The sequence below is a fragment of the Lipophrys pholis genome, assembly GCF_963383615.2.
Source record: "Lipophrys pholis genome assembly, chromosome: 13".
NCBI classification, from domain to species: domain Eukaryota; kingdom Metazoa; phylum Chordata; class Actinopteri; order Blenniiformes; family Blenniidae; genus Lipophrys; species Lipophrys pholis.
In genome coordinates this window covers 26631119-26656844 of record NC_137632.1, presented here as the reverse complement: position 1 = coordinate 26656844, position 25726 = coordinate 26631119, and the positions used below count along the sequence as shown (strand labels likewise).

Genomic DNA, 25726 nt, shown 5'->3' with positions numbered 1-25726 from the left:
TTGTGAGAGGATCTTTATACTGCAAAGAGGATGCTTTGCTTTTATCGTGCTGAGAAAGAGCAGCGATGGCTGCCTGGAGGCCTCACACACTCTGCGATGGTTAGTGAGACCCCCCCCCCCCGGTTATGTTAGCATCATGTGCCATTTAGCAGTTAGTATCAGCTGACTGACTTGAAGAACATCAGCCTAATGGAGTCCAGAGCCTCTAAAAGGAGCAGGGAATGTGGGTCAGTCCCGGAGGACACGTCCCGGCCCCGCAGGGTCCACGGCGGTCCTGCTGCTGCTCTACATGGCTGTGCTTCGGCACGCTGTAGGTGCGAGTCCTCTCTCTCTCTCTCTCTCTCTCTCTCCCTCTCTCTCTCTCTCTCTCTCTCTGGGTGTGGCGTTCCACTGCTTCGGCCTCTGTGGTTCCCCTGTTGTCATTGTGGGTTGAAATCATGGCCAAACACAACTCAGCTCAAACTGTAACCAGATGGTGAGCTGTGAGCTGGGGGAGGGTCCGGGGACCCCGGTTATTCTCTCCGTATGCCCACATGCTCGAGATAAACGCCTCTGATGTTCCTAATTACAGTCCAACATCTCTGATTAGAAGATACTCGGCTCAGGAGAAACCGTAGTTTACAGAGTCGCGACTCGGTAAATGTCCCAGAAACTCATTCGGAGATAAACTAAACTCTGATACTGACTGAAAGAAATATTCATTTGTTCGTGAGATATAAACTGAGGAGAGTGAACAGAGATACGACAGAGATAATACTTTATATTTCTAACTGTTGACCTTTCTTCCCCCCTTGCACTTTTATTCTTCATTTCACTCACTTTGTTCCGTGTTGAAGTGGAAGGAAAGGAAGAGGAAGACTGAGTGAGAAGAAGCACAAAGTGAGGAGGTAGCGTCTGTTATCTGCTCCTCAAAACAAGCAACGATCCACCTGAGTGAGGAGGAGGACGTCCTCCGAGATGGCTGTCTCATTGGAAATGAGCCAAAGTTTAAATGGATGACGTTTCTTCTGAGGAAGAAACACGTGTTGTTTGCTTGATACGGACTCAAACTACAGCTATAGAGCGATCAATGCATGCAGAGATCTTCTCTCCTCGTTGTTTCCACAGTAAACCCAGACTGTGGATATCATGTACCAGAGATAAAGTAACCGTGGTCTGTGTGACGCTCACAAGGCGTCTCTTTAATCTTTATTTTGACAGCAGACAGCGGCGTTCTCACGGTGGAGACACAGACGCGTCGATGAAGAAGTGGGAATCTTCCACCTGTCTCTGGGACAATCTGGGAGCCGCCCAAGAAGAAAGGTTGAGGAGATTACCGTCGAGGCAGAAGGTCTTGAGGTTTCCTCCTCTCCGTCTATGACAATACAAGATGCTCTCCACTGATGTTTCAGTCATAATGAGGATAGAAGGGCTTGTTACCTGGTTCGTGATCGTCTGAATCAGACTCAATGTACACAGACGCTTCGGTTTTGGCAATAACACAACATTGTGTGTCATGTCTATGTGACGTTCACACCTCAGTCACAGGACTTTAGACCCTCATTTACCTCCAGTACTGCCTCAATTTATGGTTTTATAGATTCAACAAGCTGCTTAAAGTTTCCCCAGAGGAAAATACAGTTTGTAAATGAAAAACAGAAAGGGGAGGGGGAACAAAGGGGAGAAAAGTCTTATGTATAAATCCGAGAAAATCAGCTGCGGTTTGTTCATTTCATGTTTCATTTTGTTCTTAAAATGAATAAACTATATGTTAAAAAAATTTTTTTTACATGGGGATCCAGTGAAATACCACAGTACACACAATTATCTAAGATATTTGAATACTGTGTGAAACATACACGTGATGAAACCTGTTGAAAGGTAGCCTGTAATATTGACCATAATCACACATATTTCACCATTTCTAGCTTTAGAAAGTCTCTGGGTTTGTACAATCCTCACTGGATATCAGTAAAGCTTCATACTATTGAGTACCACAATCGTCAATGTGTCAGTAAATATTTTCATCAGTTTTAATTCTGCTTTTAACTTCTATTCCTTTTATGTGACAAACGGGACTTATATTTAAAAGTCACAAACAACAAAATATCATTGAGAAATTGCTCAAACTGCTGTAATGCTTAAATTGTTGGAAATGTTCAATATCATAAAGTGTCAGCAGCTCTTCTTTAATGATTTTGAAACACATATAGTTTTAGTAGGAAAAAAATATCTCTTCATAAGGTTTGGTATCTTTAAATCTGTAAAGCTATACATGTTTTTTAGGCTTCTGACAAGGGATTAGACCTATCATGGATTATTTGCAAGAATGTCCCATGAAGATTGCTCACTGGAGGTTTTGGAAATACATTTGATAAATTATACAAATTTCAGGTGTACAGTGTTTTGTTTAAGGGTGGTATTTGTTTGGGATATGATGATTTTAAAATAAACTCTATTTAAAGTCTGTGGTGTACAAACATAAACAAATCAGTCATTCCAACTGACAAATCCAAACTGCAACAGCAGCAACAAAGTTTACAACAAAGATTATGACAGTAAAATGGCAGAGATGAAGAAATAACAAACAAAAATAACAAATAAAGGAATGGCAGAGTGTGGCAGACTCTATAGTTGTGACATTTCGTGTAAAACGAAAATTATATAAGTGACAGTTTAAGCGATGTGACGTTTTGATGTGATGAAATGAAGTTTGACGTGGTGATGTGCTGCCCCTCCTCTCCAGCAGGAGGCACTGTCTGCACTCGGCTCGTGTATCTAAAAAAAACTTCCGGTCCCACGGCGCATGCGCGCCTCCAAGGTGATCGATAAAAGTTAATGTTTGGATAATTCTTGGGTCAAGTTCTGTTGTCTTGGTTAAATTTTATTATATTTAGGACAATATTAAACCCTCCGGAGAGCAGGACAGACACACAGAGCGAGAGACGGCTGGACAGGAGGACGTTACCTGACGCAGTGACAACAGAGGGACGTGAGGTGAGTTTGTGATACATGGAAAATACTGCGAGTGCGTGTCTGTGTGTGTCCTTTTTCTGTGTTTGTCTATCTCTCTCGCTGTATGTCCATGTCTGTCTGTTTACGTCTGTCCATCTCCGTGTGTGTCCTGTGATGGACCTCTCACCTGTCCAGGTGGACCTGACCTGTCTTCAGACTGACCTGGGTTGTCTGCTCGTCCCTTTTCTTCGAACCCCAGGACTTCAAACTAACTTCCTCCTGCTCTCGGTCCTCCTTTACTCTGTTGTCTGTCCCTCAGCTTCAGTCACTCGCAGAAACAATAAACAGTATATAACGACGTGACGACATAATTTAGACTCAACATTAAATGTTCAGAAGAGCTTGTCCTTCATTGCGTTTAGAACGTCTTCAAACTCGGTCCTGCGTGGTTTAGATGTCTCCCAGTTGCAGCACCCCTGATTGCAATGAGAGGCTCTTTTATGAGGATTTTTTTTCACAAGCTTGATGATGACGTCGTCATTGGACTCAGGCGTGCTGGAGCAGGGAGACGTCAGAAAACATGAAGGACAGCGGCCTTGGAGGACCGGAGTTGGACATCTCTGCATTAGAAGGTTCTGTCCTTGAGCCTCCGGCCTCCATTTGAATCTGTCTCATCATGTCCTAAAGCTAAACTGACCCAATTTGTGCTGATGTCCGTCAAAAACAGACAACTGGAAGCCAGGTGTTAACCCCTTCCACTGTCCTCCACCTTCTGTCCTCCTGAAGTCCTGGTTCTCCTCATGAGTTGGACAGTCTGTTGTCATGTGTGATCGCTTTTGTGAAAGTGTTGTAACTGTCCTGTGGTGTCCTCCTGCAGAGACCCCCCTGGACACTGTGAGGACTCCAAGGCACGACACCATGACAAGTGTGAGTACAGAGTCCTGGTCTGCGTCCTAATAATCCCTCCTATCTCCTTTCCTATCCACATTTTCTTAACCTCCGGAAGTGTTTGTTTGTCGGCCATGATAAGGAACGTTGGAATTCCCAATAAGCAAAGGAAAGGAGGCTCAATGCTTCCTTTAGAACCTCCTTTAGCCGAGGAAACATGCTGCCCCACAACATTTAGAGGGACCAGCTCATCGGAGCGTTCAGGGAAACTCAGGATGACTCAACGCAGATCATGTTAAGTTACTGATGCAATAATCTGTCTTGGAACAACTTTAAATAATCTAAAACCCAGATCCCAACTAGGAATGTTATGTGGATGTTGTAAGACGAACACAGTAAGATAAAGTTTTTGTGTTTTCTATTCTCAGTTTGATTGATTATTTATTCACCTGGCAGCTGTTTCACTTTAGTTCCTCTTTTCCTTTCATTTCTGTAGCCGTGACCTCTGACCTTTTCATACCCAAACTATTGATGTATAAAGTATTTCTGTGTGAGGATGGTCAGATTTATTGACAGAGTGTGTGTGTGTGTGTGTGTGTGCAGGTGCTGTGCAGCAGGACCCGGCTGGTCACATACCTCCCAGGACTGCATGTGTTGGTGCACCGTGTGACCGGGTCCGCCGGCTCCAGAACCTTCTCCGCTACCGGGTCGTCGGGTTCTGATGAGGCCTACGTGTCCGTCACTCACCCGGACCTGGGTACGGCCTGCTGACCCCTCACACACTCCTCAGAGAATGCAGGAAGAGAAGAGCTTCAGTTCTTCAGTTCCTCCTACAACCGGTCCAGCAGTGAACTAATTCTCAGTGTGTTCTGTTCAGGGCTGCGCACGGTGTGGCCCGATGACAACATGGGGCCGTTCGGGCCCCAGGACCAGCGCTTCCAGCTCCCGGGGCACGTGGGTTTCCACAGCCACCTGGAGGGCCTGGGCCAGCAGAAGAAGAGCCGGACACCCGGTCCGGTCCCGGACCTTCTGTCGGCTCCGTCCAGCAGCGACCGGCACCAGTTCATCCTGGCCCAGTTCCTGGGAGAGGTCACGGTCAGTGTTAAGAGGATCAGAACTCGGAGAGTCGGCAGAGAGATCCGAACAGGTCAAATGTAAAGTCAAAACGAGCGTCATGGTCCAACCCAGACAGACGGATGACTTAAATCCATCAGGTTGGGTTTTCTTCACATTCTGATGCCGCTCTGCAGTCAGAGCTCACTGGTCGGTGACGATGAATTCTTCAGATTAACAGACAACAGAATAAAAAAATTAAGTCATTTGTGTTTTTTCTTTTTTTTTTTTCATTTAACACATGCAGTGACATTCTGTAAAATTCTTAATGTGTCCCAGGAACCTGATCATCCTTGTGCAGTAGATGTCTGTAGATTTGTCTACTGGAGACAGTGTCAGTCAAATAGCGACTAAAGAAGGTTTTCCTGTTGTCATGTAGTGACATCTAGTGGTGGCAGGTGGTATTACGTGGTATGAGGTGCTGCTTGCTTTCTCTATCTTAGGGTAAAGACGAAGCTGCCTCCTCAGAGCAAACCAACTTGACGCTGGCTGACAGCTCCAGCGTGGAATGTGCCGTCCAGTTGTGTCCCGAGCTGCTGAAGAAAGGTCCGGATCCCTGAGTTCTTACTCCATCATGACTCCATCACAGGATGTGTGTATGTTCAGCTCCATCACGTGTGTGTCCCAGCAGACTTCCAGGCCATGTTTCCAGAAGCTCCGCCCTCCAGCATGATGGTGGTCACAGTGACCCAGAAGACCTCCAGCGACATGACGGGCTGGAGCAGCGAGGTGGAGCAGGAGAGAGAGAACATGCTGCACAAGGTGAGCGGCACACATCGATCCACTGTTCACTGCTGATCCATCACTGATGGATGTTCAGACGGAGGTTGAGCTGTTAATGCTAAATCCATCCATCAAAAATAAATAACATAACTACAGTTTCTATATGACTTGTTTTGTATGGATCTCTTGACCTGATTGAAGCTTCACTTTGTAACATGTTGGACATATTGAATTAAATTAACCTCCTGGTAACAAATATTCCTCAGAAAAAATATTGGAAAAAGTTAAAATTCTTAAAAACAAAGTAAGAAACACTCTGAAGTCCAACATATTTTGGTTGAAGTGATTTTACAAGCTGATTGTGAAGCTCGATGTTGTGCTGCTGCCCCCTGCTGGTGGATTTAATCCTAAATCAGCTCCTCGTGTCGTCTGTATTTAAAGTCTTCGTCTCTGATGTTTTCTTCATGTCCACGTTGTGTCGGTTAACGTGACAGTCCCGCTCCGGCTCTCGTTTCTGTGCTCCAGTTCATTGAGGGAGCCACAGAGATCTGCTCGGCTCTGCAGAGAGAAGGCTTCTGGGCCGACTTCATCGACCCGTCATCAGGCCTGGCGGTGAGACTGCAGCATCACTCATAACTCACAACACCGACATCCCACCGTGCGCAGGTCTGGAGAAAACAATCCCGACGACTGTTAGCAGGAAGGGACCTCACAAACTCGCAAAGCAAGCAGGCGAAATCCGTTAGCGTCGGCAGAGTGACGGAGGAGAAAGGTGCAGCAGCTCCACAGAAGGTCTCAGTCTGGATCAGAACGTCTGAGCTGTTGGCCACTCAGTCTGATCTCACACCGTTATCACCGGATTCACTCTGTTTTAATGCAAAGTGGTGCAAATATCTTTTCAACAGAATCTTAGCAAGTTGAACATTCATCTTAAAAACAAAACAAATCTAATCCCACAGTTCTTCGGCTCGTACACCAACAACACGCTGTTTGAGACGGACGACCGGTATCGCCAGCTGGGCTTCCAGATCGAGGACCTGGGCTGCTGCAGGGTAATTCGACACTCCCTGTGGGGGACGCACGTCTTCGTGGGGTCCATCTTCACCAACGCCCCCCCCAACACTCAGATCATGAAGCGGCTGCAGGGCAGCTGAACAGTCGACACCCCGGAAGCTTCTCCTCGGCTCAAATGTGACGTCTTGGACACTGTGGCGCAGGGACTCAGACGTTTTTAAGACTCTGGATTCCCTCTGACGTTGAGCCCGTTAATAAAGGCGACGCTCGGGAGTAAACACATCACACCGACTTCTGGGTTTAATTTCATGGTTCAGATTAGAATCGGGTAAACCGCAGTGAGTGAGAAGCCTGAGTGATCAGGACCTGTTTAACTGGATGTCAAACAACCAACCAGCCAATCAGAAATCAAACCCTATATAGCGTCATTGGGGATTTAGCCAATCCCAAACAAGGTAGGCCCTCCCTTTGACTCCTCCCACAATTAGGCAGCTCTGCTCTGGCACATGCCCCAAGATGGGCATGTGTGGGCGGAGCCAGTCCAGCTCACACAGACACAGCAGATTCTGAATGTAGCTCCTATGATCCAATATTCTAATGGAGGAAAATCAAGGAGAAGCTGGATTTGGGGCAATAAACTTAGTTTTTGGACCAATGAGACCATGTGAAAGTGCTGAAGAGCTGCATAATATGACCTTTTTAAAATGTAAACTTTTCTATGTGTTTTGTGAAGATATTTTATAATGTGGACTTTGTTAGAAAACATTTGTTCCTCACTCACAGCAGAGGTCCATGTAATCTCACCTGGCCTGAGCCTCTGACCCCCGATAATCCCTCCTACCGCCACCACCCTGACATTCCACCGGGGTAACAGGGGCCGCTTCCACGTCCACCCCTACATTCACCTCCGTCCAATTCTCCAGCTGCAACGGCTTAATTGTAACACAGTGTCAGGTTCCTCTGCTGTGTGTGTGTGTGTGTGTGTTGTAATTAAAGTCAGCACACAGGATCCACCGCTATGCAGAGAACAAAGACCTCCTCCAGGGTGCCCACCTCACAATCCCCCCGGTCCAGATTAGAGTGTGTCTGTGCGGAGATGAAGAGTGTATTATACTCAGGTGGACTACATGGAGCTCAGTGTGTGAGAGAACACGTGGGACGACCACATGAAGGTTCAGAGAGCAGAGCAGGGTTCAGTGGACACCGTGACAGGTCCTGAACAAGGGAGGGGGCTAATCCGACCCCCCCACCAGGAGAGGGATTAGAAATTATACTTGAGAGGAATCCTGAGAACACTGAAGTCTGAGGAGGAAGAGGAGGAGGAAGAATTTCTCTAAGGGATCACGAAGGCTGTTTCCATTCCGAAACGTTATTTTTGCCTCAATCTGGCGTCTCCTGTGAGGACATCCTGTTAAGAACCCATCAACACAAGAACATGGATTACATTTTTATTCACTGTTTTAAAAGCAAAGATTTTCTTTAATGTTGATAAAACAAAAAAAGAAAAAAAACACATAAAAAATGTAACAGGAAACTGAGTTTGCGTAGAAAAGTCGAAACCTCAAATTACATAAAAACACTTTTCAGTCCTTCAAATATTCACTGTAAATAAATTAGGAATGAGCCAGACAGCTGCTTTTAGAACGTCGAGTGGAACGAAGGTTAATCCTGATAATCTACAAGCTAAAACTCACACGGTCACTGGACTCCAATAGAAAAATAAATACTCTGAACATGCACTCGGTTACTGACTCAATCATGAATCAACAGTAGATGTATAAAGACGTTAGATTAATAACATGCAAAACAACAATATCAACAATAATCTGGTTTATTTCAGTAAATCCATTCAGAGTGAAGCTCATCGTGATTAATTAGACAGTCTCATCCATTTTTTTTTAATGAGAACTGAAACATGAGTTCTGCTTGTTTCAATAAAACGTTCAGTTAAACCTGCTGAGAAGACAAAAAACTGCCGTAGTAACTAATAGTTCTGCACATGCTCAGTAGATGGACAATAAGAATTTAAAAAAGCACATTGTTCTCTGCATGCACGTGTGTGGTTTCATTACAAAAACAAACGGCACCCACTAGTGGCCCAACAAGCTAACTACGTCGTTGTCAGCATTTCTGCCATTCCCGTGTCGGGACATCGTTTTCAAAACTTTGGTGCAGGAAACGTGAAACTTTTCTCAAGCAGAAACACATAAATGATGCATTTTCACTTGAAGCGTTGTGTCATTGGGTCCAAGTCCAGTTCAGACCCATCCCTCCTGTTCAGGTGCAGTTTGTGTCCGTCAGAGATTCAACAATCATCTTCTGGACAACCGTTAGTCTTCATTAACATTCTGACTACTGAACCAGACCGAACCAGACCGAACCAAATCCACACCAGAATGAACCAAACTGACTCAGACCGAACTAGAAAGAACTGGACTTAACCAGACTGAACCAGAAAAAATCAGACCAAACCAAACTGAACCAGACTGAACCAGAAAGAACCAGATTGAATCAAACTGAACCAGACCAAACCAGAAAGAACCAGATTGAATCAAACTGAACCAGACCAAACCAGAAAGAACCAGATTGAATCAAACTGAACCAGACCAAACCAGAAAGAACCAGATTGAATCAAACTGAACCAGACCAAACCAGAAAGAACCAGAGGAAACCAGACCACACCAGAAAGAACTAGACCAAACCAGAAAGAACCAGAGGAAACCAGACCACACCAGAAAGGACTAGACCGAACCAAACTGAACCAGACCGAACGAGAATGAAACCAAACGGAGCATTTTAAAGCTCAGGAAACCTTTACAGAGCATCATTTTAAACTTTTCCACAACATTCTGTAAAGTATTATGAGAGTTTGACTCCTGGAATGGAATTACAGAAATGAATCAACTTGTTGACGATATTCTAGATGTTCCTGGATTATGGTGACTGAACACAGAGCAAAATGATGGTCCTGAACCGAAGGACCTGATGGTCCCCGGTGGGCCCCCGGGTGGTCCCCCAGTGGTCCTCACACTCCTCTGAGGACGACGAGCGAAGCGGCGGCGAGCGTAGCCGTCAGCATGCCGCTCCGTGGAAGAGCTGCCATGCTGCTGAGAGACGACGTGGCCGTGAAGACGGCGTCCGTTTGATTCCAGGGAACCGACAAGTTACAGATGTTCCCCTCACAGCAGGTGGAGCACATCTGGAGGAAGACCTACACACAAAACACACAACTAAATCTGAGAATCCGAAGTCTCCTAAAGAGTGATTCAGAACCAAACTGAATAGGTTCGATTAAATTTTCTACTGGAGAGAAGGCTCTACCGCAGTAACCGGGTGTCCGTTGGCGCTGCCTCACCTGCTGTCCCTCGTGTTGCGTCTCGGAGCATCCAGACGACAGACAGTCCTCCAGTGCCGCACAGCGTTTCGTCACGGACACACTGTCTCCGTCCACGTCCATCACGTGGCGCGTGTAGCAGTATCTCGCTTCTGAAACACCACAACACACGTAGCCACAGCTGTCAGCCAGAACATTATGACCACTGACCTCAGAGGCCAAAAACAGACGAAACCTGGACCGGACAGGAGTGAAGACTGGGAAAGAGGGTGAATAAATGAGCATTCATTAAACCCAAACAAAACAATGTCTGACGGGCTGATTAGTAGGGATGCAACGGTTCTCGGTACAATACTGAATTGTTCAGTTCGCCCTGCACGGTTCAATTCGCCCTGATGGATGGAGGTTTTTCGGTTTTGAAGTTACCCAGTAATTTTGCATTGATGCTTTACACCCACTGTGTGTGTGTGTGTGTGTGTGTGTGTGTGTGTGTGTGTGTGTGTGTGTGTGTGTCCTCTCTGACACTTAACGCCCAATCACTGTCGTGGCCCCACCCACAACTGGAGCTGTAACGATTGCCATCACGTGTCGCGTGTCACTCGGGGGCCATGAGGTGCTCCGGGCAGTTCAGACCAAACCAACATGGCGGCTCGGCCACAAACTTTCTCTTTTATTTACTAACTAACAGTTCAGTGGAAAGTATTTCTGAAAATGTTTGAGGTGAGAAATAAGCTGTGTCGTTGCTGAACCTGTCCTTGTTTTGGTTCCACTTGGTTTTTTGGCTAGTTTAGATGTTTAGAAGTGGAGTTTAGAAGTTTTGCGATACGTCGGAGGACTCGAGAAGGAAACGCCAGTGGAAAAATAATTGTCTATCGAGAACGCTTTTCAACAGATCTATAGTGCCACGTCAATGAAACAATTATTTACGCACAAAACCCATCCCAAAACTGAAGCCCAAAAACCGAGGTTCACGCCGGACTGTGGACTACCTGGACCGCTGCACCCCTACTGGTTAGTGTGACAGAATCAGTCAGGAACAGTCATGATCAGGTTAAAGGAATCCGGGGTGGGAAACCTGACCTCGAGGGCAGTACACGTCCGGCGCCCAGCGGTTACACTGGAAGTTGTCTGGAGCGTCTTCACAGGTGAAACACTTGAACCCACCAGGAAACGGAGTGGCTGTCGAAACAACACCAACAAATCACGTACAGCTGCCAAGATCAGAACCTCGACGGCGTGTTGGAGTCAGTGGAAAGCTTGTTTTCTATTTTTATTTGAAAAGTTGGGGAAACCTCAAAAACCCGATCGCTTTCTTCTCTTTCGCTGAGAAAGGTACAAGCTGCTCACACTGTGGTGTTTTCCTCAACATTCAGTATCGGTTCAACAATGTCTGCAGAACCTGACAGAAGTAAACACGTAGACTTACTGAAAAACCCGGGTATGCGAATACATGGCCTCACAGTTTGATTTATATGTGGCTGAAAATAATCCCACTAGCACTGTCAAAAATGATTTTTCTTTTTTTTTTATATAATTAAAAAAGTGATTCTGAAATCTGTGTCTGGAACCAATTAGGCTACTTGTTCAGCATGCAACTTTATCCAGACAACGAATGGTTATATTTTGTGGAGCTCAAATCTCCTACGTCCTCTAAACGCATCACAGCAGTAACTGCATCGCCTCTTTCTCCGTTACTGTCATTCACACAGACAGACGAGCGCACATGCATGACAGTAGCGCGCGAGACTCGCGGTCTTAACCCCTCGTCAGACGCTATTCCCCCCCCCCCCCCAAACCTGTGGGAAACACTGGAAAATGGTCTGATGGCCGTGCTGCACAGTGGTGTCTTGATGTGTTGTGCTTGTTGATCAGCTGTCATGTTGGTATTGATAAAGTCCTGATGCATAACAGTGGCCTTACATTGGATTCGGATTGTGTTTTTACTGTAGGACATAATGTGCGGCTGTTGCATTGGCTGTATTGGCATAGGCAACAATACTTTTTTTGGTGGTGGTGGGGGTGTATTTTGTTACTACTGGCCCTGACTGACACACCACCGCACACTAATGTCTATAATCCAATATTCAAATAGAGGAAAATCAAGGAAAAGCTGGATTTGGGGCAATAAACTTTGAATACAACGTTTTTAGACCAACGAGACCCATGTGCAAGGGGTGAAAAGCTCTATAATGTGACTCCTTTAAGATTAGTTAAAGACATGATATAGAAGGTTCTTCTCATGAGCTGCTGTCATGTGATCAGTCCGGTGTGATGGGAGCACTTACTGGACGGGTGGAGGAACACGATGTCCTGTTCAGAGAAGTCTCTGCAGTGCGCGGCCCTCAGCAGGTCCAGGATAGCGGTCAGCAGCAGGACCCAGGCCACAGCGGGCCAGGGCTCCATCACTGGAGAGCAACACTCCACACATGCAGCTGTCTGACACAAAAAACACCCAGGTTAGAGGTGGAATCATCTCATGTCTGAGATAAACAACTCAGCACAATGTTACTGTGAAGTTTTCCGTGGAGCAACAAAACGTGTAATTTACTCAAACACACATGGTTCCCATCAGGGTGCTCAACGCATCGCAAATGAATTGTTATCTCAGGTTCAGCATGCAAAGTATACATGCTGCGTGTGTGTTTCAAAGTGTGTGTGAAGAACTCGGTGACTGTTACATAGAACTTCTAAGATCTGCTTACACCTGGTTTTCATGTGGAAACTGTAAACAAACATCCATAGTGAATGTGAAAATCTAATAGTTTAGCTTATCTTTGTTGAGCTGAAGAAAATGGTTCCACATCAATACTATGTGCTCGTAGTATCCTGCTGAGATAGTGACGTAAACCTGTGTGTCATCTGCATAGTGATGATAGCACATTTTGTAGTTATCTAAAATCTGAGCCAGTGAGAGACGTGAAACAGAAGTGGGCCCAGCCTTGAGGAGCTCCACATGTTGTTCAGTACTTAGTTGGGTTAGGGTTAGTCTTTGCTTTCTCCATCATGGTAACAGTTGATTTTCTCCCTCGCGAGTTTCTCACTATGAACTCTTTCTGGTTTCTCTTTTTACTTTAAATTCTGGCTGTGGACATTTTTTCTTTTTGACCTTTTTCTTACTCTTTCAGTTAAATCAGTAGTAGTGGAGGTTTTTCTGGTTCTGTAGCAGCTTCCTGTCATCACACTGTGACATCTAGTGGTCACAGATGGTATTTACCATATATTTTAATATACAAGCCACTTTTTAATAAAAGTCACACGATCAGCCAGCCAACTTAAAAAAAAGAAAAAAAAGACTAATAGTCCAGAAATCCTCTGCCATGGATGCAAATCAAGTCACATTTTGAAGTCTGCTTCTTCTCACGTGAACTGTAAACCACACAGTTCTGCTTTATCCTCCCCGAGTCTGAAACTGACGTCAGCCAGTGCGAAGCGATGCTCCCGCTCAATGTGCGCCACTTGCTGAAATGATTATCTGAAGATTAGTCAAAGGATGAAGGCCTTCCCATGGTCGGAGGAGGCTCCAGCTTTGTTTTTCCCCAGGGGAACTGAAGGATGACGGCTCCAGGCAGATTGAGGCCGGTTCCATCCATCACGCCGCAGGCAGGTAGAGCGAGCCCGGCCTCGCTGGACCCACTGGGGCTCATTCAACAGGCGGATGGATACACGGCACAGCTTGTCCTCGCTCTGACACACACTGAACTAATGGAGCCGCTCGGACATTTGTCACATGCACTTGACTCTGGTCCTTTGTGCACTTTTTAACAGGCACAGCCAGATGCATTGAAATGTGGACGCCCTCGTTCCCAATCCGTCAGCTCAATGAGCAGCTCCTAAAGAGCAGGCCTGACACGCCGAACCCCTCTCTGAGCAAATACACTCCCACGTACACTGACGTGGACAACAACACTCATCTCTCATGCTGCCTCCGTCACATTCGGATTAGAAAAACACACTGCATGAAGCCAAAGAGGAATCTTGCGACTGAGGCAGCTTGAAGCGCATCAGAAGTGTTCTGATGAGGAGCTGACCGGACTTTTTTGTCATATTGTTTCTGATCATGCGACTATTAACAAATTTAACTTTGAAATTATTAAAAGTTAAACAATACCTCAGTTAGAGTGATTTATAGATATTTTTAGACTTGTTACCTCCGTGTTGTACATTGTACAGTACGTGGCATGCCCTCTGGGTGCTTTGTAAGTACTTTGACGCCGTTGTTGGAAAGCTGATTCCAAGTAATGCACTTACAGACTCAGACTAGTGCAAATGGCAATAAACATCTGTGCTCTGATAACCTGGAGCAGGTAGAGGTGCAGGACCTGCAGCTCCATGGTCAGGGGATATTTCATGGCAGCCCGACAGCGAGCTGTGAGCCATGTGGGGGAAACCTCTGACCCGCAGTTAACCTTCATCATATACATCTCTTCAGGCGTCTTCTGCTCCTCGAGAGTCCGGAAAGTTGATGCTGAAATCCGGATGTGGCGGAAGGTGATGTCACGGAAACAGTCAGAAATCCAAAGGCAGCTCCTCGTAACGCGCCACCTTTTTGACCCTGCGCACAAAGCACTGGCGTTCTCCGCAGTGCACCGGCCGCATCCAGTTTCTTATCCCGGCCGAGCCACACAAACACAGCAGCTTCTATGAGCCGGTGAGGAATTCATCGGTTCATCATGAGTGTCAGTGTGATGCGTTTCAGCTACTGACTTCTCCCACTTAGAAAACTGCTCAACATGGAGCTGTGGATGTGCTCCAGATGTGCAGTGGCAGCATTTCTAGTCAACATTCTAGTCACAGACTTGTGATTCATTTTGAGACCGCATCCCAATCTTTATTTTGCCATTTTATTTATTTATTTTTTTGAATACATTATACACTGTTCCTTGTTTTGTTTAAGTTTCTTTGGGAAAAAAGTCCCCCCCCCCGAAAAAAGAAGAAAAGTTAGACCTTGGGAACCTGCTTTAAAAAGTTGTGTTATGCATTAAAGTTTTGCGTTTTCACTTGAAAACATCGTGTAAACTGGGCCTCGGTCTTATAATCAAGGTGAAACAGCCACAAAAAGCAGCATGTTATCCTGTGAAGTCGGACTGTCAGTAAGAAGAGGAGCATCAGCTGAGACGGGACTGCGTACAGGCCATGAGAGCAGAAACACACAGACGTCTCATTGAACTGGACAGAGGTCCGGTTTCACCGCAACAGGTGTCCCAACACGGCACCTCACAACCAGGAGGATGCTACACTGGCTTATCTAATGCTAATGTTCTCTACAAATCTAATCTACCCCGAGGAAACATACTCCACACACTGACCAGTGTCTGTCTACAGCAGTTTATTCATTATTTAATGAATAAATGTAGAGGTTTCATTTTCAATCTATTCCAGTTTGACAAAATATTTTTTTGATTTATTTCAAATTATTGAACCTAGATAGTCCTTAACTGTTAACAGAAACTGTTTTCAGATTTATTAGAGAGTCATTATCTGAGCCTCTCCAAGCCTCTAACGTCACAGGATCTTTAATAACAGAATCAGAACGTAGGTTAATTTATTGAAAGGGCCAAGCTGACTGAGACGTGATCATAAACAGCTGCTGCTAATAAGCGTGTCTGTTTGTTGTATGTTTTTATCCTTGTAAATTAATTGTTTGTTACAAAAGGGCAGATTACATCTTTCTTCTGCTCCCTTTCATTCATAACTGGGAAACTTTTGTTTTGTTGTTGTATTGAGTTGTTTTGTTGGTCAATGAACGAAATAAAAATAAACTATAAAACAAAACTGTAGGACAGAAGCTAAGCTAACATTAGCAGCTAACAGATGCGAGAATGAAAAAGGGGACCGTTAAAGTTCAAAAACTTGATATAAGCACGGCTGTGTGCAAAATATTAACAAAGAATTAATACATCACCAAGAAATTCAAGTCTTTATATCACAAAATGCTAAACATGTAGCCACCAGCTAATGCTAAACATGTATCCACCAGCTAATGCTAAACATGTAGCCACTGGCTATCGCTAAACATGTATCCACCAGCTAATGCTAAACATGTAGCCACTGGCTATCGCTAAACATGTAGCCACCGGCTAATGCTAAACATGTATCCACCAGCTAATGCTAAACATGTAGCCACTGGCTATCGCTAAACGTGTAGCTGAGGTAGTTAACATTATTCCTAATTTTATCATGAAACTACAGACAATTGTTCACATGAAGAAAAAAAAAGAAATGTGTAAAATATGCCGATTTGGTAATTCATCTACTAAAATCAGTTTTTAAAACATGTATTTAATAATAGGATACTTTAAAAATGTGATTGATCACAAAACCTCCAATTCATCTTTTTTTTTTGTAATGAAGTGACAAATAAGCTCTTGTACAAAACTAAAGCGTAAAATCTATGACAACTGACACGTAAAGCTGGATATGAAGTAAGTTCAGGAAATTTCTAACTACCAATTCATCCCTTTACTCCCAAAAAAACAAAAACAACGGTTTCTTTTATTTCGAGATACATACATCAGCGTTACTGAGGAAGTCCGACATTCCACATAGAACTCTGTGTGAGACAGAATTCTCCCAACCCAGCAGACGTAATAAAGACTTAACGGCAAGAAAAGCTTGTAGAAACAACTGGCAGTAAAAAGAAATGGCCGATATATTGAGAGTGTCACTGGACGGATCAACAGATTGTGTAAATGAAGCATTTAATCCCAGAGGACGGAAGCAGAAGGTGGACATGAGGAAGCAGCCTGCATGAGAAGCATGGGGCGTCAGTATGGTTTATATTTAACCCTTAGATAAAACGCAGTGGGAAACATCTCCACCTCCCACTGGGCTCACTCAACCCCGACCCGAGACCTATTTGCTGATCAGCCATTGCATTAAGACCACCCGCCCAGTGAGCCACAGCGGCCCTTCTGTCACCAGTCATACCAGCTTGGGCCTGTTGGGGCGTGGACATCAGTCCAGGAAGTAGATGACACTCATTTGTATAACAAATCAGCCATTTGAAATACACTGGATAAGAAGAGGCCTTACCAGAGTGTATATAGCTTTAATCTGTGATCACTGGCTTTATAGTAGGGTTGTTTCTAATAATTACACAAGCAGTCTAAGCATCTGAACACAAAAAAGGGAACAAGTGTTTGTCTAATATTATCACTGTGAAAGCAACAGATGACACAATAAGAGACTATGTAAGAATAAAATAGTGAAGACTGTGAAGAATAACCCCTGCTGTTCAATCACACAGGGATTACTTTACGATTGGCCATCAATAAGGACGATGATGTTATCTGAGTAAGAGCACACTCAGAAAATTCCAGAACACATACAAAAGTGCTGAAACAACTCTGTGTTGGCACGTATATCTACATATGCTCACACAAATGTTTTTACACGCACAGATCAAGACGCATGCACAGTTAATATGCTGCTGTATGTCATTCTTCAAATCATTATGCACAATATACAAATGACAAACCCCTGACTGAACTGTGATGAAGAACGCTACGCGTCAACATACTGGACCAATCACACAGAGTCTTGCACTAAAGTCCCGCCCACTTAGTAGATGTATGTGTGTGTGTGTGAGGTCACACAGTGTGTGGAGCGATTTTAGGGAGCGTAGTGATGGAGGAAGAGACAAAAGAGGAAAATCTGAGTGTAATATCTCAAATTCATCATTTCACACCTGGCAGAAGAACTAAAATCAAAACAAAAAAAAATGCCTGAAAACCACCTGTAATCAGATTAAAGTTACTTATCTGAGTCACTGTGCGTTACTAGTGCAGCATCTAGGATGTTTGGAAAGAAAGAGGAGTTTCTTGTCTGTAAAGCTGCTTTATTACTGAACAGAACCAGGCCGCTCCCTCATTCCCCCCCTTCTCCGCTCTCAGCCAATCACAGGCCAACTTGCTCTAACGGTGCGTTCAGGTGACACAAAAGAGTCGGAAACCAACAAACATCATCATTAAACCTTAACATTGCAATAAGAACACAACTGCAGAGATATTAACATTATTTAAGTACTTTTTCAAAGTAACTGAGGCAGCACTGGTCATATCAACACCCGGCACTGGTTTTCCTTTTTTCTGATGCTATATACGGGAGAAATCCTCTTTCCTTCCTGGGTTTCATGCAGCAGAAGCTCTCTCCAACACAAACACATGGATTATTTGTACCAGCTGGGGTCTCACAGAGAGTTTACAAGGTTACAACAGCGGCAGAAATTGCGTACTTGGGAGTACAAAGGGGGCTGACACACTACTAGGCAGGTTTAATGTAATTGTTTTATTCAGTCCAGTTAGTGCCCCCCCCCCCCCGCACTGCCTCCTCTAGCAGAAGAGTGATCTGGAACCTGCATGCTTTTCTTCACCATTTCATCACACAGCTGAGAGGACCCCCATCCACCAGCCCAAGCTCACAGATGTGCCCCCCCCCCCCCCCCCCATCATCCGCCCCCTTAATGGAAAGTGTCTCGACTAATGAGGGTGAACGGAGTTGCCTTCACAGGCCACGTCCCATTTTTCACCCCTGTCGCTCTGGCAGTTCCAGACGTCATCCATCACCCAGCACGACCCGGCTTCACACAGCCCTTATCCATCACAGCTACACTAATGCAATCACACACACACACACACACACACACACACACACACACACACACACACACACACACACACACACACACACACACACACACACACACACACACACACACACACACACACACACACACACACACACACACACACACACACACACACTTTCAAACGAACAGGAGGTAATACCACGGGGGGGGCAATAAAAACAGACTGAAGCCGAGTAAAACACAGAATCTGTCCAAAACAACAACAATATGTGATTCCGGGCACGTAGACCTGCATGACTTTATTCTAAGATACTGGATGTGGGCAGGATAGTATGGTAAGGTAAATGTGGCAGAACGATGTTTGGCTCAGTACAACCAGCCTTAACATTATGACCATCTGAATAATACTGTGTGGTTCCTCCTTGAGCCCTTCATGCGTGGCCATCAAGATGTTAGCAGTTCTTACAATTTATGAGGCGGACTGGATTGAGATCTGGGGATTTTTATTCCAAATACACACCTCAAACTGGTTGTTGTGTTCCGTAATCCACCGTGTGGCCCAATTCAGTGTTCTCCACAAAGACACTATCAGGGTCTACTTTACACACCAGCGCTTAGGGAGGTGGAACTAACATCCACAGGGATGGCAGAAAAACAAGATGTATCAGCGTTACCTAGAGAAGCACCGCCTCCACCATTTCCAGAAGCTTCGGGCACTTCGCTCCTGCTAGTTTCATACAGTCCTCCCAAGGCGTGTCCACGCTCAAGTTCTTAATGCAGTGACAGATTTCAGCCCTCTGACATCAGAGCTATAACAAATTTTTCTCCTCTAAGACCCAACAGCTTCGTCTTAAATCCACTTTAGTGTTCAAGACGTCTCCTTAAGAAGTCTTGATGATCCTCAGATTTCGCAACACCTTTGATTAGTTCATTATGTCCAGTACCAGTGGCGGCGAAGCAGCAACCACAGCTTGATGATTTTACAATAGGCATGCTGGACGTTTCTTTCTGGACTTGATTTGGTACCAAACAGCTCATCTGTCCTTGGACCAGGATCCCAGAAGGACTGGAACAGCTCCTGGAGCACCTCTTTCCAAGGTCTGTCCTCTTTGGCCTTGGCCCATGTAGTCCTTCCTGGTTTGATGTTGTAACCGGCTGAAAGTAGAAGTCTGCATTCTTCCATCTTGGCCTGAAGCCTTTTCCATTCCCTTCTCAGCTCCGTGTCCTTTTAAAAGCTTTGATGACTGTGAGTGCTGTAGGAAACAAGCTGTAGGAAACAAGCTGTAGGAAACAAGCTGTAGGAAACAAGCAGTAGGAAACAAGCTGTAGGAAACAAGTAGTAGGAAACAAGCTGTATGAAACAAGCTGTAGGAAACAAGCTGTAATAAACAAGCAGTAGGAAACAAGCAGTAGGAAACAAGCTGTAAGAAACAAGCAGTAGGAAACAAGCAGTAGGAAACAAGCAGTTGGAAACAAGCTGTGGGAAACAAGTAGTTGGAAACAAGTAGTTGGAAACAAGCTGTAGGAAAAAAGCTGTAGGAAACAAACAGTAGGAAACAAGCAGTAGGAAACAAGCTGTAGGAAACAAGCTCTAGGAAACCAGCAGTAGGAAACCAGCAGTAGGAAACAAGCTGTAGGAAACAAGCAGTAGGAAACAAGCTGTAGGAAAAAAGCTGTAGGAAACAAGCTGTAGGAAACAAGCAGTAGGAAACAAGCTGTAGGAAAAAAGCTGTAGGAAACAAGCAGTAGGAAACAAGCTGTAGGAAACAAGCTCTGGGAAACCAGCAGTAGGAAACCAGCAGTAGGAAACAAGCTGTAGGAAACAAGCAGTAGGAAACAAGCTGTGGGAAACAAGTAGTTGGAAACAAGCAGTAGGAAACAAGCTGTAGGAAACCAGCAGTAGGAAACAAGCAGTAGGAAACAAGCAGTAGAAAACAAGCTGTAGGAAACAAGCTGTAGGAAACAAGCAGTAGGAAACAAGCTGTAGGAAACAAGCTCTAGGAAACCAGCAGTAGGAAACCAGCAGTAGGAAACAAGCTCTAGGAAACAAGCTGTAGGAAACAAGCTGTAGGAAACAAGCAGTAGGAAACAAGCAGTAGAAAACAAGCTGTAAGAAACAAGCTGTAAGAAACAAGCTGTAGGAAAACAAGCTGAAGGAAACAAGCAGTAGGAAACAAGCTGAAGGAAACAAGGAGTAGGAAACAAGCTGTAAGAAACAAGTAGTAGGAAACAAGCAGTAGGAAACAAGCTATAGGAAACAAGCTGTAGGAAACAAGCTGTAGGAAACAAGCAGTAGAAAACAAGTAGTAGGAAACAAGCTGTAAGAAAGAAGCAGTAGGAAACAAGTAGTAGGAAACAAGCTGTAGGAAACAAGTAGTAGGAAACAAGCTGTAGGAAACAAGTAGTAGGAAACAAGCTGTAGGAAACAAGCTGTAGGAAACAAGCTGTAGGAAACAAGTTGTAGGAAACAAGCTGTAGGAAACAAGTTGTAGGAAACAAGCTGTAGGAAACAAGCTGTAGGAAACAAGTTGTAGGAAACAAGCTGTAGGAAACAAGCTGTAGGAAACAAGCTGTAGGAAACAAGCTGCAGGAAACAAGCAGTACGAAACAAGCAGTAGGAAACAAGCTCTAGGAAACAAGTTGTACTTGAACCAGCTGCATCCAGCCGCAGCAGAGATGCTGCAGAAGCAACACCCGCTCTGCTCAGATCCTCCCTCATAGTGTGCACTAATTTCCAGCAGCCATTGTGATGCTGATTGAAGGGACACACAATGGCCGACACATCCTGTGACAATGAGCAGCAGCCAGCCAGCAGACGCACTTCACAGCACATTAAAGCCTTCAAACCAGGCAGAGGGTTCAGAAGTAACGCACACAATCGTCATCATCATCTATTGTGCGGCTAAATGTCTTGTGAGGGCCGGAGTTCACAACAACTGCTGGAGTGCTGACAATGTGATGAGAAAAGAAGCAGTCGGGTCATTTTAACTGAAGACAGACTGTGAAGGACGATGAAAGGCCTTCGTCCAAACGGTTTATGACTTTAGTTTTTTTTTTTTTTTATTATTTAACATATTTCAGGTTTCAGGATGGAAAACAGCTTTGAATCCTGAAAGTGGTGAATCTCCTGCAGAGTTAGTTCAGTGGTTGAAAACCCTGTTTCCCATGAAATCCCTGCGTCTCCGAGAGAAACGTCAACACGCGGAATCAAGAACCTTGAAGATAACAGCGAAGCCTTCCAAAGACACTCAATAAAAATCATGTAAAAGTCAAACCTCTGCGACGCCACTCACCCTTTCACAGGCTGGAAACTGAAATCCAGCACCGAGCACGACGACACACTCCCGACGACAAAATAATGATTTTTCTTTTATTTTTTATTTCGGCTGCATCACTTTTGAACAGAAGCCTGAAAGATCATTCAAAGAGTTAAAGTGACCTTTCGTCTGTCTCAGTTTGGACAATCGAGGAGCGGAAATGTTCGTGTTGAAGATATTACTGTGAACGAACACAAACCTTGTGCCTGGCTCAAGGGTATATTGTGTCTGAGACAAGAATCCATCTCTTCTTTTTAGCCGTTTAATCTTAAGAATGAGTCTAAATGTGAAGCGACGCCACCGTGGGCCTCAGATCACATGGCAGGTGAACAGTTCAATCGGCTGGATCGGACTTTTTACATCGGAATGAATGTTCTGCTGAACCAGGGAGAGAGAGAGAGAGAGAGAAGAGGGAGGAAGAAAGAGAGCGGACAGAGGGGTAGGAAAAGAGCGAGCGAGACGCTCCAATGAAAACACTGCAGATTTAGACACACACACACACACACACACACACTTCCCGTTTTTGTGAAAATCTGCTTCCCTCAAAAGTCTCAATCTAAATAACCGCGTGCAGCAAAACCATTTAAATGACACATATTTGTATTAACCCCCCCCCCCCCCCCCCCCCCCCAAGCTTTAGAAATGCAGCCAGTTATAATTTTCAGGATCGGTTCATGTTTGTTAGTGATAATGGGAGAATTTATGAGTTTGTTTGGGCTTTAAAACGTCTCAGATGAAACCACCCTTGTTCTTTTTCCCCCACCACAGCCTACCACCCCCAAATATTCACTTTGTAATCACAGGAGAGGAAAAGAAGGGAAAAACGGTCCTATTTATGACGGCGGAATCAGAAGATTTCAGCTTTAAGGAACAAAAGAGCTAAAACGATGAGTCCACCCGCAGAACACTGTTGATGAATGGCTGCAGATCTTGTTAACATAATCGCATTCATTCTCCCCGAAGAGAGCAAATTAAACCTTTTAGCTCGACCTTGTCCGAAACGTCTTGTTTTATCCAACGGTACGTGAAACCAGGCAGAAAAACAAACCTCCACGACTGAACCCCGCAGAAGCACTGAGCGTGAGGAACAAAGCCTCCATGACATGGGGAGACCCTCATCTTTATTCTGATAGAACCCATCAACAGAAAGATCTCTGGATGGACGGATGGACGGATGGATGGATGGATGGATGGATGGACGGATGGATGGATGGATGGACGGATGGACGGATAAGGTTCTTGGTTCCACCTGCTCCTCAGGTCCAGCAGTGGACATCAAGATCCCAGAATCCTGAAGGACTTGGTACCTGAGGTCCTGAACCCAGATGATCCACATAAACCCAGACCAGATCCGAATGAATCCAGAACGGATGCAAATGAACCCAGACCAGATCTACATGACCAAGGTGATGGTTTAGTTAAAAATAATAGTAATCATGTTGGTGAGTTATTCTAATTCTTCTCAGGTCCCTTTGTCTGGTTGGGCTCCTCATTGGAAAAACAAAAATCAATGATTACAAAATTAAGGAATCAGTGATTTAAAAGATGAGGGCCAGGTTTTAGAGCATAAGGTCAAACTGGGTCAGACTAGTCTGGATCACACCGACGGCCCCGGAGCGGGCCCCGGACCAGGAACGACTCCTTGCCCCCGGCCCCCGGCCGCCGGCCCCGGAGACACCCCCGCCTCGGAGCGGCTCCCTGCCCGGGCCCTGCGGCCGCGGCCCCGCATCAAATCACTTACTTTGAAGGGAGGTTCCGGCTGTCAGAGTGTTTCAGGCTCCCCGGCAGGCTGAAGAAATCTCCCCCGGCCCGGCAGCGCTCCTCCCGCTGCGTCCCCCGCCTCGGAGCTCACCGCGGTCCCATTGGCCGGTCGCTCGGCTCGGGTCGGCTCGGGTCGGGTCGGGTCGGTCACGCTCGGACAAGCCGCGTTGTGTCGGTCTTAGGGCGGCAGACTGCGCTGACGGCCGGGACACGGAGCATCCAGAGCGGCTCCGCTCCCCGCACAGGCCGCCTCTCATTGGCCGGGAGGGGCCGGGGTGGGCGGCGGCTTGCTCCGCCCGGGGGAGTCGGTGATCGAGACCCCGGAGGAGGGTCACGTTCATCCGGATCGAACACGTCCAGGTAAAGACGAGAGTAAAACATTCTGTAGAGTTCTGACAGAACAGAGAGAAGCTGCAAGTTACTGAAAGTTCTAGAAACTCTGAGGTCCTGGTTGGAATCTGTCAAAGGGTCAAGAACTTATCAGATTCTAGAATATCTGAAGTTTCTAGAGTTAATTGACTTAACTGAATTAGTGAGACTGAATTAGTCAGGGTTCTTGAGTTTATCCGAGCTGTAAAATATGTTCTAGAATGTGTCTGATCTGCAGAATCTGTCAAAGGTTTGAGAATGTGTCTGGACATTGTGAGAGTTTTAAAATGTGTTATGGTATGTCTCTTTATTTTGAACATTTTACCCATGCAAATGAAATAAAACAATAATGGTAATGTTAATAATGAAATAATAAAATAATATCAACAACAACAGTAATATCAATAATACGAAGGAGGCCTACTTGTGAGTGTTGTATAATGTCTGATAGTTCTAGATTCTGTGATTGTTATAGAATGTTCTAATCTTCTTCTTCTTATTATTATTATTATTATGAGAGGAACCAACAAATCACGGACACTGTATTTCTCTGAATTATTTTTTTTATTACGATGTTCGTACCTTCTAATTCAATGACACATAAAACCATAAAATAGAATAGAAACAAATTCTGCTTCATGTCGGCATAAATTCACAAAACATTTTCACATTTCCTTGATATTTGTCTGAGAATGTCGTTTTGAAGCTTGATCTTTTCTGCAGGAAACTGAAAATGTTTCCTGAAGGATTTAAAACATTTCACTCATGATTTATTCCAGTGTGAGCAGTCACTGTACTCGGATACAGATTTTCATTACTCTTCGAAGACAAGATGGAAGTTTGAAGTATTTGACATCAGTAAGATGAAGATAATCGGTGGTGATGAGGAGACCAACTCAAATATTGACTTGCTTTAGTCACATGAACTCGGATTTTCTTAATTTACTTCATGTTTATGACCTTTAAAAGGATTTCCATGATTTCTTTTCTAAAAGCTCCGAAAGCACAACTTTTTCCAGGTGATATTTCAAAGTATTTGCTTTTTTCAAATTTACCAAAAATTATATTAGAAATATTTTTTTTTTGTGGTAATTTTGTAAAATGTGTTTCAGGCCATTTAAACCTGTGACATTAGTTAAATATATAATCCTGATTTGTTCTATATTTGCTATTAATGGTTTGTTTGTCTCATTGAAAAGGTTTTTGATTTGAGAAAAGTTGACTGACTCTGTTGTGCTTCGACACACCTGAAGCTCTCTGGCGCCCCCCAGAGGAGCCTCGCTCCACAGTTTTACCTCTGCTGGTCACAACTCTCATCTAGTTTTAATATATTCTGAAAATGAAGAACTGTTGTTAAGATATTTGATTACTGCTTATATTTGTTTTAGTCATTTTCAGCATTTTGGATGTATCAACCTTCTTCACCGCTTTTGATTTTTTGCTCAATCAAACATTTTTTACCTTTTTAACAGTCTTTAACCCTTTTGAGTGTTTTTGTGGTGTCTAGTCGTAGTAGTCTAGTACCATATGTAGAATGGTACTAACATAAGTTCAAAGTTTCTGGAATGGAAGACTGTATGAACTAAAACTAAAAAAATATCTGTAAAAGAGAGAAAACACTATAAAGCAATGTTTTTTTTTTTACTTTAAATTGTCAGTGGACATGATGATCCAAAAACGTCCTCT

General features: G+C 44.6%; 2 protein-coding genes across 3 annotated transcripts; one reads left to right on the top strand and one right to left on the bottom strand.

The window, feature by feature from the left end:
• Positions 1 to 2755: 2755 nt before the first annotated feature.
• Positions 2756 to 6954, top strand: mmadhcb (metabolism of cobalamin associated Db). The gene is made up of 8 exons (XM_080477877.1): positions 2756 to 2976; positions 3812 to 3861; positions 4426 to 4579; positions 4700 to 4917; positions 5379 to 5481; positions 5567 to 5697; positions 6184 to 6270; positions 6618 to 6954. The coding sequence occupies exons 2-8, from the start codon at positions 3853 to 3855 to the stop codon at positions 6810 to 6812; spliced, it is 897 nt and encodes a 298-aa protein (XP_080334003.1). The 5' UTR covers positions 2756 to 2976; positions 3812 to 3852; the 3' UTR covers positions 6813 to 6954.
• A 1152-nt stretch (positions 6955 to 8106) lies between these two features.
• On the bottom strand, positions 8107 to 23929 carry lypd6 (LY6/PLAUR domain containing 6). Of its 2 annotated transcripts, none has more exons than XM_080477875.1 (5): positions 23652 to 23929; positions 12292 to 12442; positions 11087 to 11185; positions 10028 to 10158; positions 8107 to 9883 (listed from the first exon to the last, which is right to left on the bottom strand). In XM_080477875.1, the coding sequence occupies exons 2-5, from the start codon at positions 12407 to 12409 to the stop codon at positions 9698 to 9700; spliced, it is 534 nt and encodes a 177-aa protein (XP_080334001.1). In that variant the 5' UTR covers positions 12410 to 12442; positions 23652 to 23929; the 3' UTR covers positions 8107 to 9697. The 2 variants fall into 2 exon arrangements, with proteins under 2 accessions (XP_080334001.1, XP_080334002.1); XM_080477876.1 differs by having other exon boundaries at positions 12292 to 12438.
• Positions 23930 to 25726: the final 1797 nt, after the last annotated feature.

Bases quoted from the DNA above. Each gene is read 5' to 3' on its own strand.
- mmadhcb (XM_080477877.1), top strand. The intron at 4,580-4,699 runs GTACGGCCTGCT...TGTTCTGTTCAG, and splicing joins CGTCACTCACCCGGACCTGG to GGCTGCGCACGGTGTGGCCC. The intron at 6,271-6,617 runs GTGAGACTGCAG...CTAATCCCACAG, and splicing joins ACCCGTCATCAGGCCTGGCG to TTCTTCGGCTCGTACACCAA.
- lypd6 (XM_080477875.1), bottom strand. From the start codon at position 12,409: ATGGAGCCCTGGCCCGCTGTGGCCTGGGTCCTGCTGCTGACCGCTATC. The intron at 10,159-11,086 runs GTCAGGTTTCCC...GTGGTGTTTCAG, and splicing joins GGACGTGTACTGCCCTCGAG to AAGCGAGATACTGCTACACG. The intron at 9,884-10,027 runs GTGAGGCAGCGC...TTTTGTGTGTAG, and splicing joins CGCAACACGAGGGACAGCAG to GTCTTCCTCCAGATGTGCTC.